The 13,363-nt window shown below is 34.9% G+C and overlaps 1 protein-coding gene and 1 long non-coding RNA gene across 8 annotated transcripts in view; one reads left to right on the forward strand and one right to left on the reverse strand.

Moving 5' to 3' along the window:
- LOC127935833 (uncharacterized) overlaps window positions 1–13,363 on the forward strand; it is a 221,460-nt gene that overhangs the window by 88,229 nt on the left and 119,868 nt on the right. The gene's annotated exons all lie outside the window — the stretch shown is intronic.
- Window positions 1–13,363, reverse strand: part of LOC127935786 (receptor-type tyrosine-protein phosphatase U) — a 263,677-nt gene that overhangs the window by 80,873 nt on the left and 169,441 nt on the right. For all 6 annotated transcript variants that reach the window (XM_052533964.1, XM_052533960.1, XM_052533963.1 and 3 more), the window contains exons 8-9: window positions 9,670–9,993; window positions 220–329 (exon numbers count right to left, since the gene is read on the reverse strand). In XM_052533964.1, the coding sequence (XP_052389924.1) occupies window positions 220–329; window positions 9,670–9,993 (434 nt within the window). The remainder of the gene's footprint in view (window positions 1–219; window positions 330–9,669; window positions 9,994–13,363) is intronic.

Consider the following 13,363-nt stretch of genomic DNA (forward strand, 5'->3'; position numbering starts at 1 on the left):
ATATATATTTTACTATAGTAATTTTTTAATACTAAATACTACACTGACGTGTTCATCTTTTTAACAAGGGTAGTAATATATATATATATATATATATATATATATATATATATATATATATATATATATATATATATGCAAACAAATATGCACTGGGTTACTACAACAATTTAGTCTTATGTCAGTTACGAGCTGACACACTTTTGTTAGTTAGTGTACCTCATATTGTGTGATCAGACCATTGGGCTCCAGCGGCTCCTCCCACTTCAGAAAGATCATATCGTCCAATGGGGTGAAGGTTAAAGATTCAGGTGCAATGCCTCCTGGGACTGTAGGAAACAAGAGAAAAGAGTCAGAGAACGGTCAGATCCATCTTCCTAAACACAGAGTATCAGACACAGCTGAGACGAAGGTCGAGATGCCACAGGTGGAGGTGAAGCGATAACTCTACAGATTATATGAGAGGGGAAAAGAGTGAGAACAGAGACCCTTCTCATATCTGAACGCAGCAGCAGAGGCCACCACGGACAATTTGTCTTCTTTACCAACACAACATGTGGAAGAAAATAGGGCAGATTGCACAAAAGTGAAAGAGAGAGAGAGAGAAAGCACATCTTGGTGCTAGACTCATTTTTTTAAGAGAGAAAAAGGGATCTCCATCCAGGCCACAGTGATCCATCATGGCTACAGGCTGAAGTCATCTCAGTAGGGCTCAGTGTGTATGAAAGTTGGGGAAACTAAGGCGATAGTTTATACTATGACCTATGGGAAGACTGACTGCTCGTATTCAAATGCAGAGGCATGGATAGTGTTGAGAAAACAGAGCAGAAGTGTTGAGGAAAGACGTTTTCCCTTGAAAACTAGTGCAAAAAATGGTTCTATTGTTAAAATATAGCTGAAAAAAGCTCTTATTGGTCCAAGTATACAACATAAATTTAGAAAAATGTGCACAACACATGTATGCAGTGGTGGCTCCAGTATTTTATTTTATTTTTATTTATTTTTTTTTTTTTGGGGGGGGGGGCGAGGCTTAACAGTTCAGACGGGGTGCTAAAAATGAAGTAAATTGAGAGAAAGTCATAAATACCTAAGCTTCAGCTAAGCATTTCAATTCAGTGTTTTTATTATTATTATTATTATTAATGATACATATATCAGCTTCGATAAAGGCATTTTTTACAGTTTTTTTTTTTTTTTTTTTGGTATTAAACTTCTAAAGTAATATAATTAATGGCAACTGCCAAATATGAAACTTACAAATTAATACAATTTATGAATGCACATTGAAAATATATTTTGTTATTATTTTATTTATTCATTTTTATTTATTTTTGTACAGATTTCTATTTACATTTTTTTTTTCCATTAAGTGTCAATCACTCTCAATGCCAACTGACAGAACAATTTTAAAATTCCAACAGTTTTTATTATATACAGTACAGTACAATACAATACAGTAAAAAGTGCAGAAAATGCATAAAACTATTTACACATAAGCTATTTTTTGCTTACGTTTGCTTTTTGCTTACAAAGACTTGCTACTCTTTGTTATGACAGACTCCTCTCCATCCAGGGTTCTGTTTCAGTGTAAATGGACCAAAACAGAGACTTTTGAAAATGATGGTATGGCTGCCCACATTTGTATTCCTAACGGAGTATCCTTGATGACAATAAAACAATAGCATCTTGCACATTGTTGTACCCAGAGCCATCTAATTTAATGTCAATGTCACAATCACATCACAGCATTAACTGGAGAGGCACCTGGAGGCGGCTAAAACAAACCAGCACAGAGTCAGCTACATAAGGAGCTTAAAGTGTCATCTTGTTGTTGTTGTGTTATGTCAGAATCGATGGAGTACAGGCTCCAATTTAAATTTTATTGCATGCATGCTTCTATTGCCAGATAAAAAAACAAAACAAAAAAAAAAACATCTGTAATAACACGATCAGACCGGACTGAAACAGTCATCATAAATGCTTGCCTTTGCAATGCGCACTTCATATCAGTTAAGGTAAAATAAACAGTTGTCTTTGTTAGTATTGATTATGGTTTGGTTACATGTCTAAAGAATAAGTTAACCAATAAACAGAGACTAAACATAACGAAATGTTTGTGTGGTCTCACTTTCTACAATCCCAATGGTAGACAGAGAGAACAGTGAAGGCCCATGGTATGTGTCAGGTGTGTGTTCAAGTAGTAGCATTTGCTTACAATTGTCACTGTTTGCAGTACATACAGTAGTTAAAGCATCTAAAGATTAGTTTCAATTTATTATACACTTGGTTATTGTGGTACGTGTGTCAAGTCACTCCTGTCAGATCCATTGTGTGAGTACGAGTCGGCCAATTCGGTTCCTTTCAGTTAAAGTTAACATTTTCAAATAACAATTGTGGTCCCCGGCAGTGAGTGACTTTACATATTAAGATAAAATAGATTTTTTTTTTTCTCCAGTCATTGTTGAAAAACAAGCAAACAAACCCTGCCAGCTAGCATTAGTAATGCAGTCAGGGGAATCTCTCTGCCTCAAGTATAGATGAGGATCGTTTCATTTTAAAACGTCGTTATAAACAGGGCTTGAAACTGTCGACTTGTTCTCATCTGAGCTATTCTGCAAAGTGTCTGATATTTGCCGTCTTTTATATAATATTATATAGCGCTCCATTGTGATAACTGTGGATACTAAACTTAAAATGAATGCTAATGCGCACTGTACCTAAGAGCGTACCTTTTTTTTATGTGACACATATGAATTTGAATATTAAACATAGCACACGACACAGCTCTCAGACAAACTAATTTCAATGCATGGTTGCAATTAAGGACATATTGTCTATTCTTTTTCCTCTTTTGTTTTTATTATTATTGTTGTTGTTGTTGTTTGATATTTATTTATATTACCCGTGATAGCAAATGAGAGTGAGCAAGCATCATCTACCAGATGTTGCATGTGTTTTATAGCTGAAACTTGGCAGCCACAAACATGCCACGAAGGTACAGTAGAGTACTGAAAAAGAAGATCACCCATATTCTCCATGTCTGTGGTCTCCTATGATCTTAAAACTGGTTAAGATTTGAAAATTATCCAGTTTGTCCCAGGCCTTAGCATGCATATTACTAGCAAATTGTCCGTTCATTAGTACATATAATGTAAAGCACAAAAAGTCTTAATGTCTTATTTTGCTAATCTTATTTTTGATATTTTACATGACTTAATCCACCCCATACATAAACTTAATAACTATTAATAAGCAGAAAATTAGGAGTTTTGCTGTTGTTGTTGTTGTCAGTTATAATTGTGATTTTAATTAATATGTAATAACTATGTTCTATGCCGTAGCCAGCTCGGAGGTAAAAAAACATTCAAAAATAAAATATGTTTTCTGAATGACTAATTCACTGTTAGAAAAACACACACTAGAATTTGTATTTTCCATGCTGTGAAGATGGAGAACTATACATGTTGCTGTGAGACGCTGATAGAGTGAATAATGCTTGAAAGAGTTGAGAAAGAAGGTGGTGGCTCAGCCTCCGACATGTTTCTAGATTCAGCTATTTTAATCATCTTTGGCCTTGTATTTTCATCTTAATTTGACACTTTAGAAATTGAAAAAAGTGGGATGTTGCAGTTTAGTTAGAGCACTATCTTAATCTTATGTACAAAATATTTCAACAAATGTTGATTTATTTTTCATGTCAAAACAGTATCAAACAGTATAATTTAACACTAGTACACAAATCTCTAGAACAATTAGGTTACAGAATGAAATGAAATATGCAAACGCTGGCCATGAAGAAATCTATGCAATTTTCTTCAGTATAGCAGTTATACTTTCACAAATTGAGCTAAAAACATTAATAAGAGCCCTAGATAGTAATACCATCTATATAGCAGTGCTTAATATTTAAATATATAACAGTAATACGTATTGTTGTATGAATAATAAACAAATGATACAATTACCTTTAAAGTTTTTAGTGTATGAGTTGTATTTGTAGGTGTTATTATAGCACAATTCTAACGCCACCTTACTCATTTTCAAACCATAGTTACAGCCATGGTACTTTCCCTGAACCCAAACATGACTCTACCCATTTTATCATGTACTGAGAAATTAAAATTCCTTCAATCTTTTGACATATATGTTTGATTGTATCATTGTCTAAAGGCAGCTTATATTGAAGTTAATCTGCAAAATGACAGGCTGTGAAATGTGACACTCTATGACATAATAAACTGTCTGCTTAGCCCCGCCCATAAATTATACATCATTGCATGTTTAGCTCCACCCACCAATCGGCCAGCGATTCGCATGTAGTGTAAATAACAAGAGAGACAAACGCAGGTCTCCACAGAAACCAAATGATAAAGATGCTCCAAAAACAACAAGACGCTGTGCAGAGCCATTGATCTTTGGTCTCGCCATACAATCACAAAATAATTAATAATACACAACATCCAATAAATACATCTAACCATACATAACATCCACATTGATAAAATTAAAATATATGTATCCTTCCCCCTTATTCAAAAGACTTTTTGCATATTTTTATGTATTTTATACTTTTATATATTTCTTAAATTGCATTCGGTGTTATGTAACGACGACGAGATGGTAATAATTCAAAAACATGATTCAAGGGGTGTGTTGTGTCTCTCGTTATAATCAAAGCTTTTCTCTGAGCAGCAATTTGGTATATCTGAGTGACTTACTTTTGCTTTAATCCTATCATTTTCCCAGCTACTCTTATAATTCTGTCTAATTTAACTTTATTCGCAGAAGTAACTTGTCCAAACACAGTTATATTATACCCTGAAACACTCTCAATTAACCCTGTATAAACTCTATGCAACACAGCTTTGCTCACACAAAATTATTTCAGTTTCCTTAGCAAGAATAGCCTTTTATATGCTTTCATACAAATAAGAGCCACATTATCAGAGAAGTTAAATTTACAGTCAATCATGATTCCTAAATACTTAAGTCTTCACAATTTCAACAGTTTGATCACATAAAATGTTATATTTTGTTTTACTTACATTTATCAATAAAGGACTTTCTTCATACCATTTTTCTAGTTTCAAAACCTGCTCCTCATACTCAAAATGTACACAGTATTTCCATAAAATTGCCACAAGTGCCATATCATCTGCATATTTATAAAGTTTGTAATTCTCATGCTGCACTCTTATACCACGTGTATAAACAGCAAATAAAAGAGGTGACAGGACGCATCCTTGGGGTTCCCCTGTGTTTAAAGATTTAATATCTGATTTGAACCCCCGAGCACAAACTCGCTGTGGTCGATTTGTTAGAAATTTCAGTAACACTTTAGAATAAGGTTCCATTAGTTAATGTTAGTTAACTACTTTCGTTAACATGAACTAAGAAAGAACAATCCCTCTACAGCATTTATAAGTCTTAGTTCATGTTAATTTCAACATTTACTAATGCATTATTTAAATCAAAAGTTGTGCTTGTTAACATTAGTTAATGCACTGTGAATTACCATGAACTAACAATGAATAACTGTATTTTCATTAACTAACATTAACAAAGATGAATAAATACAGTAATAAATGTATTATTCATTGATTGTTAATGTTAATTAATACATTAACTAACATTAACTAATGGAATCTTATTCTAAAGTGTTACCGAAATTTATTTATCCAATGAACTATTCCCCCATTCACACACTAGACCCAGGAGAGGTTCCAAGAGTAAATGTATCTGCATGGTATTAAAGGCAGAGGTCTAATCAATAAAAAGAACATGCAAATAAGACTTTGCTTTGATTAAGGTTCCCCGCATCACAAAAATAAATAAATAAATAAACAAATAAATAAAATAATAACAATAATAATAATGTTCCTAAGACCTATCTGTATTCAACTGAGTGATAGTTGCTGGCACAAAGCTGATTTCCTTAAACAGAACAGACGCTGGTGCCCCATTTTTTCACACTGCTTCACTATTTCCTTCAAAAGTTCAACTTAGAGTCAATGATGGTCCCAAGGTACTTGTAAGATTGCACAGATTCTATTTTCTAACTTTTAATAGATGTAACTTGTTTCCTAAAATCAATAATCATATATTTTGTCTTACATAAGTTTAATTGTTGGTAGGACTCCTCACACCACTTTAGTCATCAATAATCGGGCCATGGCTGGTCTCATTGCCCTGAAGCTTACTCACAATAACAGTGTCATCTGCATACTTTAAAATGTTCCCATTTTCCTACTTACTCTGACACAAATTTGTGTAGAGAATAAATAAAAGAGGTGAAACTCAAGCACATCCTTGTGGGGAGCCCATAGAGGAACAAACCTGGTCTGACAGGGTTCCATTTACCCTTACTCTCTGTGTCCTATTAGTTAAGAAATAAAGAATCCAGCCCACAATGTTGTTACTCACTGTAAACGGTTCTATAAGCCTATTCATTAGAACAAGGGGTTGGATTGTGTTAAAAGCAGATGAAAAATCAACAAATAAAAGTCTAGCATGAGAACCATTACCTTCCAAGTGTTTAGCAAATAAATTAATCAACGTAACTGTAATGTCCTCTACTCCTCTATCTGGCCTATAAGCAAATTGCATAGGGTCAAGTGTACTGTATGTTCAGTTTTCCTCGCCTCAGTAAGAACTTGGTTCTTTTTTCACTTTATACCTGTCACACTCACACACTTCACAAGGACTTTGTTTTCAGTTTGCAACGCCTTCCATAAGTATTTGTTGTCAGGGTTGTTCATTTGTGTAATTCTGTTACAGCTATGCACACCTACTTGACTTCAGTATTTAGGTTCATGCCTTTCACACCTTAGATGTCGGGTATCGTTTACACAATGGTTGGATGCTTTAATATTATACTTTAATATTATATAGCTCAGTTGGTAGAGCATTGTGTTATATGACAATATGCAATCATGAAATCATGGGTTTGATCCCAGAGAACGCACATGCTCATAATATGTATATGCACTATAAATTACGATTTTTAATTTTGCATTATTGACACACTGTTTTCCTAATGAATGTTGTTCAGTTGCTTTGACGCAATGTATTTTGTTTAAAGCGCTATATAAATAAAGGTGACTTGACTTGACCTTTACGGGTTGTGTGTGAAAGCACGCACATATTCCGGGTAATCATTGGTAGTGTGAAAGTGCAAAATCTAGCAACCCGGGAACAATTGCCGGAACACTTAACCGTGTATTTGCCGGAATCGCAGTGTGAAAGGGGCTATGATGACTGATGCAACACGACACTGTCATTATTTGTATGCCCGCTAGAGGACACTAAACTTTAAAATGTAAATATAGGTCATAATAACGTGCTTGCACAAATGACCTATAGGGTTGTTTTTTTGTTGGAGGACAGTCTGCATTATCTAGTTGCTTCTTAGCATGCATATTACGAGCATATTGGCTATTCATTAATAGTTATAAAGCACATATTATTGTCTTATTCTGCATGACAATATTTTAGATCCTGAAATCATTCCCCATACTTAAACTTACCAACTGCCTTACTAATTATTAATACGCAACAAATTAGGAGATTATTGAGAGAAAACTCTCAGTTAATAGTGAATATGTGGTCCCTAATCTAATGTGTTACTGATACTCTTCTTTCCGCTTGGATGTGATTGTGGATTTATTAAAGCCTGTTTGGAATTATCTTTATCTCCGTTGTCTAACTTACTTGTTACAACCTTAGTATCATGACAATACCGTGAATTGTTTTCCAAACAAGGCACAGTTCGATGCAGGATTTTCAGAAAGATTTAAACTAAAAGATGATGCTGTGCGACTATATGGGACGTGGAAGTAATGTTGTATCATAAAAGTGTGTGTAACGGTTGTATTGTGTGCTCACTATTGCTTTGTTTGATATGTACTGAGTATGTATGTGTTTTTGACCTAAAACACTCACATTCTGAGCATGGGAAATGATGCATATGTTATTTTATAAATGCTGCATATAGTTGGGTTTATGCAGTTCACAACAATATTAACACTTTTTTAAGGGATATTTAATTTTATACAGTAAAAAAAAAATGGTACTGAGGCAAAAAGAAAATCTCTTCTAAACAGCTGACGTTAGTTGTTTTTTTAGGGTTTCTGACAGCACTGAAGTTGGCAGAAGACTGCTGATGCTGCACGACATGTACTGCTATAAAGTTAACACTGACTAGTACAGTAGTACAAATGAGTAGTCGTCCAATATCAAACCAAAAATGTTTACTTTTCATGCATTTCCCATCTCTGTACAAACACATGAAAAGGATGAAAAGAAGAGAGAGTTTTTATATCCCTGCTTCTCATTTCTTACCTCTCTCTTTCTGCAAGCATGCTGACTACCAGTAATTTAACATTACTTGCAGAATTAATTCATTCATTTACTTCTGTTCTAGAGGTTGTTTCCAATTAGCCAAACACATCAAACACAAACAAGCTCTGTCGCTGTACCAAACACATTAATAAATCAACAGAAAAGATGTTTTTAATTTCAGAAAAATGATAAATGTAGAGCATTCATTCTGAGCAATATTCATTTTCAGATGGAGAGGTTTTTGCTTGACCTCTGAGGGTTTCTTCTTAATGCATTTGCATGAGAATGCAAACATGCACCGTCCGACACACGATGAAAAGAAATAAATAAGCAAAACAATTTTTATTCCATTTTGCTGGTGGCCTTAGCTCATTAATTTTTCATATACTTCCATTTAAAAGTATGATCTTCCATTTAATTATGCTGAAGTGTGGTGTTCTGTGAGTCAATATTTGTGTTGTTGCTATAATTGGGCTTTGAGCACTGCGGGCAAACTGGGCTTTGTGGTTGCCACATCATAATTGCTCAGATAAATACAGGCTTTTTCAAAGATGGATGGCTTATTTCTAGTGACTCGTGCAAAAAAACAAAACAAAAAAAAACTCTGAAAGATGAATAACATGAGGATACGAAGTGTAATAATGCGACTCTTCATCAGAAGTGAAAATACTTGTGCAGAATAAACTGATTATGCCTCTTACTGACTTGTTTGGGGGTTTGTTCTAAAGAAAAAGGTTCTTAAACACTAATAGATAAAATGTGTTGTGTTGAGTTTACAAAAACAGTCCTTGAAGTGAAAATGCTGATGCATTCAATCAAGAGAATATGGTCTCATTATGTCTGTGAATGCATCTGCACAAGGTCTGTTCATTTAGTGCTTGATTTAATAATGATAATGTTCCCCCGCATGCTAAAATGTGGTTTTCGTAGTTGAAATGTCTGAATTCTTGATCGTGGGACTTGAATTACACAAATTCTTACTAAATCAAGGAGTGATGAGTGAAAATGGTATTTAGCTGAAGTGTGGATATGATGATGTAGTGTTGATGCTTTTATGGTTCATATTTCAACACATCAAAAAAAAACTATTTAGCTTAAAACCATTACGATTTTAAATGCACCATAATGGAAAACAATCTGGTTACACTTTCCTTGACATATAATGAATTGTAAAGGTATTCATAACATACATTATAATGCATAATTGTCAGGGTTGCCTACAATATTTAATTTAACAAAGGAACCAGAAACAAGCATGTAGCAACGGGGTATAGATGTTTAAGACACGACAACAAAACTTCATAAATAAACAAAAACATGAATACTCACTGTCTTCCTCCGTCTGAAAGGTGACCTCTCGGCTCTCCTTCTTGCCCTCAGGATTGGCCAGCGCCAGCCTCACATGAACGGCATGGAATGGAGGCAGGTCCCGAAGCGTGAAGCGGGAGGTGTTCCGATCCACCGACAGACATTCCCTCACTGTGGCGTTATTCCCGCCGGCTCCGCCCCCAGCAGCCGTGGAGTAGCGGTAGCAGAGCGACAGGGAGTACGTGTGACAGCGCGTCAGGTTGTAGCCGACCGGCTCCCACTGCAGCAGCAGCTGACGGGACTGGATCTCAGACGCTGTCAGTCCTCTGAGGGGACGCATGGGCTCTGAGGAGAGAGAAGAGACACTGAGTTAAACACATTTCTTATTTTCACTTGAGTTTGAAAGTGAAAGCGACATGATATACTGTCAAATATGGATTGTGACCCATACTCAGAATTCATGCTTTAATTTAACCCGTCCAAAGTGCACACACACAGCAGTGAACACACACCCGGAGCAGTGGGCAGCCATTTATGCTGCGGCGCCCGGGGAGCAGTTGGGGGTTTGGTGCCTTGCTCAAGGGCACCTAAGTCATGGTATTGAGGGTGGAGAGAAAGCCGTGCATTCACTCCCCCCACCTACAATTCCTGCCGGCACTGAGACTCAAACTCACAACCTTTGGATTACAAGTCTGACTGATAAGCCTAAAACAAATATAAAACGATGCGGGAGAATAATTAGGGTGTGATCACACTAGTCAATCTTAAAAGCCAGGACCAAAACCCCAAAGCCAGGTTTGTATGATTATTGTGATCACTCCATTCAGCAGTCCCTGGCTCAGTTAGAAGAGGTGGACAAGAGCGCGGTTCAGTTATATCTAGATCAGTGAAGTGTGAGCGCTAACCACGCCAGAGTGCAGATCTTCTGATACGTGCTGCATTAATGTGTGAATATTTATAAGCGGCAAAAGTGAAATAAAAAAATAAAAAAGCGAATAAAAGCCAGTGAGCAATGGACTTTCATAATTATAAAAAACTTTGTTAATGCTCAATAACATAATTGTCGCCATTAATCAATTAACGTAACACGATAATAATGCGTTAACTTGCCCAGTATATATATATATATATATATATATATATATATATATATATATTAGGGGTGTAACGGTTCACAAAATTCACGGTTCGGTTCGATACGATAGACTGGTGTCACGGTTCGGTTCGGTACGGTTCGGTACGTTTTAGATACAGCAACAAGAAAAAATTGGCAGATAAATTTCCTTGATTTAAAAAAAAAATGTTTTATTTATTAAAACTTACAAAGTATGTTTTTTGTTGTTGTTTTTTTTTTACATTGAACAATGATGGAGCTATTCTTTACCCATCTTCTATGGTGTTTTCTTAGCAGCATACTGTATAAAACAAAAACAGCTCCTTATTAAAAAAAAAAAAAGTTATATTGTTGTAGTAGTTATGAACAAATACAAAGATGTCACTTTTTATATGGAGCTCTATAACTCTTTATTTTGAGTGTGTTTTTACTCAATTGGTTCTCTATAGGGCTTATGTTTTTTGGCAGGAATTACGGTCTGGCTGAAATGGGCTCGTGAAGGAATATTGTAACGGGGCTAAATTATTAAGCATGTTCTTAAAACCTGCGTTTTCCACTTCAGAGTAATGCGCTCGCTCACTCAGGATGCGCTGAAGGCTCGTTGCAAAATAGCTAAATATGGTCTCATTAGCTTACAGGGAATCCAAAGTGCACCCAAACACCAGACCTGTTGTTTATTGGATGATCTTCTATTTCTAGTCTGTTAAACGCATTGGCCCTTTTGCAACGAGCCTTCAGCGCGTACTGAGTGAGCGAGCGCCTGACTGAGTAGCCTAACATAAACATATAAGTTGGTGTTTTTTTCTTCTTCGGGGGTGTCAGGGGCGTTGCCTGTTACGTCGTTTGGGTTATTGGGCTACCTTGTTGAACGCATATCATTATATTTCATAATTTTTTATTTTTTTTTCCAAATATAATTAATTAGTCCAACGAACCGTTCGGTTCATAATGCATACCGCGTATCAAACCGAAAGCCTCGTATCGAACGGTTCAATACGAATACGCGTATCATTACACTCCTAATATATATATATATATATATATATATATATATATATATATATATATATATATATATATATATATATATATATATATATATATTTAAATCAAAACATTAGATGATTAGAGAAGTCCTGCACACAATTTCAGAACAGAAGTCTTAGTTTTGTTTTGTTTTTTATCAGAAAGTAAATGTATGAGATTTTGATTAAAATTAAAAATGAAATATGCACAGATGAATTGTGCACAAAAAGACCTATATTATGCATTTATATGAACTTGTATTCATTTCCATTTCATGGTGATTTTAAAGGTTCTTAATGAAATCTATCTATCTATCTATCTATCTATCTATCTATCTATCTATCTATCTATCTATCTATCTATCTATCTATCTATCTATCTAAACAGAACAATTGATGGCCTGACAGATGGATGGAGCTGGAGAGAGAACAGCTGACTCTGACTAACACACATGAACCCTAAAGCAGTGAGAGACCGAGGTGTTAAAGTACATTTCATAGGTAATTCAAAGAGTTCTCATTACATATAAATTAGCATTTAAGGAACCTCTGCATCCTCTCTCTCAGTGCAGATGCGATTAGAGCTGCTATGAGTTAATTGCAGGTGTCATGTGTGAAGGCAGGGGTCCTGGTCTGTCTTTCCTGTCACTTAAATTCCCTCTCTTTCACTCTGATGAGTGTTTCGTCCCAGAGACAGACAGACAGACAGACAGACAGACAGGAGATGAGCCCAGTGAGTCCTGCGTGTCTGTAAAAATAAAAGCACTTGGCAATACAACATATGGAGCACTACAATAAATGCACACTGATGAATGAACATTGTCATTATATTTGAAAACTGAAAACATAAATATGAAAAGGAGGTTCTGCCAAAATATCTCCAGTTCATTTTTCACATTTTAAGATTGTAAGACTAAGAAGCAATCTGGTAACACTTTATGGATAATGTATAAATGTATTCATAATGATGTTATAATGCATTGCATCTTTTCCTAAATAATTGCTACCGAGGTTTAAATGCATTGTAATATTTGCAGATTCCTTGTTACCTTTGATCGGGTTTGTTTGCCGTGTTTTACTGCATCTGGCTTTCTGAAGGTGTAACAATGGCTAGATATTATGATGTTTTATAAGTGTGGTTACAATTATTCATGAGTTTATACAATGCATTAAAACACACTTGGGACCTATTCTTCCTATTAACTGTCTATTAACTACAACTTTTGCCACAATAAACTTCTATTTTGCTGCTTATAAATAGTTAATAAGGTAGTTGTTAAGTTTAGGTATGTGGTATATTAAAGGATATAAAAATATGGTCATTTATAAGTAAAAATAAACAGTCAATAATAATATGCATGCTAATAAGCAACTAGTTAATAATGGTAATTGGTGTATATATATATATATATATATATATATATATATATATATGTGTGTGTGTGTGTGTGTAAAGGTTGCAAAAAGGTAATTACAATATTGAATTAATAAATGAATGAATACAAATAATAATTCCAGTAATGAGTATTGAAAATGTGCAAAGTACATACAAATAAACAAACAAAAAACTAACTAT

The sequence above is a fragment of the Carassius gibelio genome, chromosome A19 (genome assembly GCF_023724105.1).
Source record: "Carassius gibelio isolate Cgi1373 ecotype wild population from Czech Republic chromosome A19, carGib1.2-hapl.c, whole genome shotgun sequence".
NCBI classification, from domain to species: domain Eukaryota; kingdom Metazoa; phylum Chordata; class Actinopteri; order Cypriniformes; family Cyprinidae; genus Carassius; species Carassius gibelio.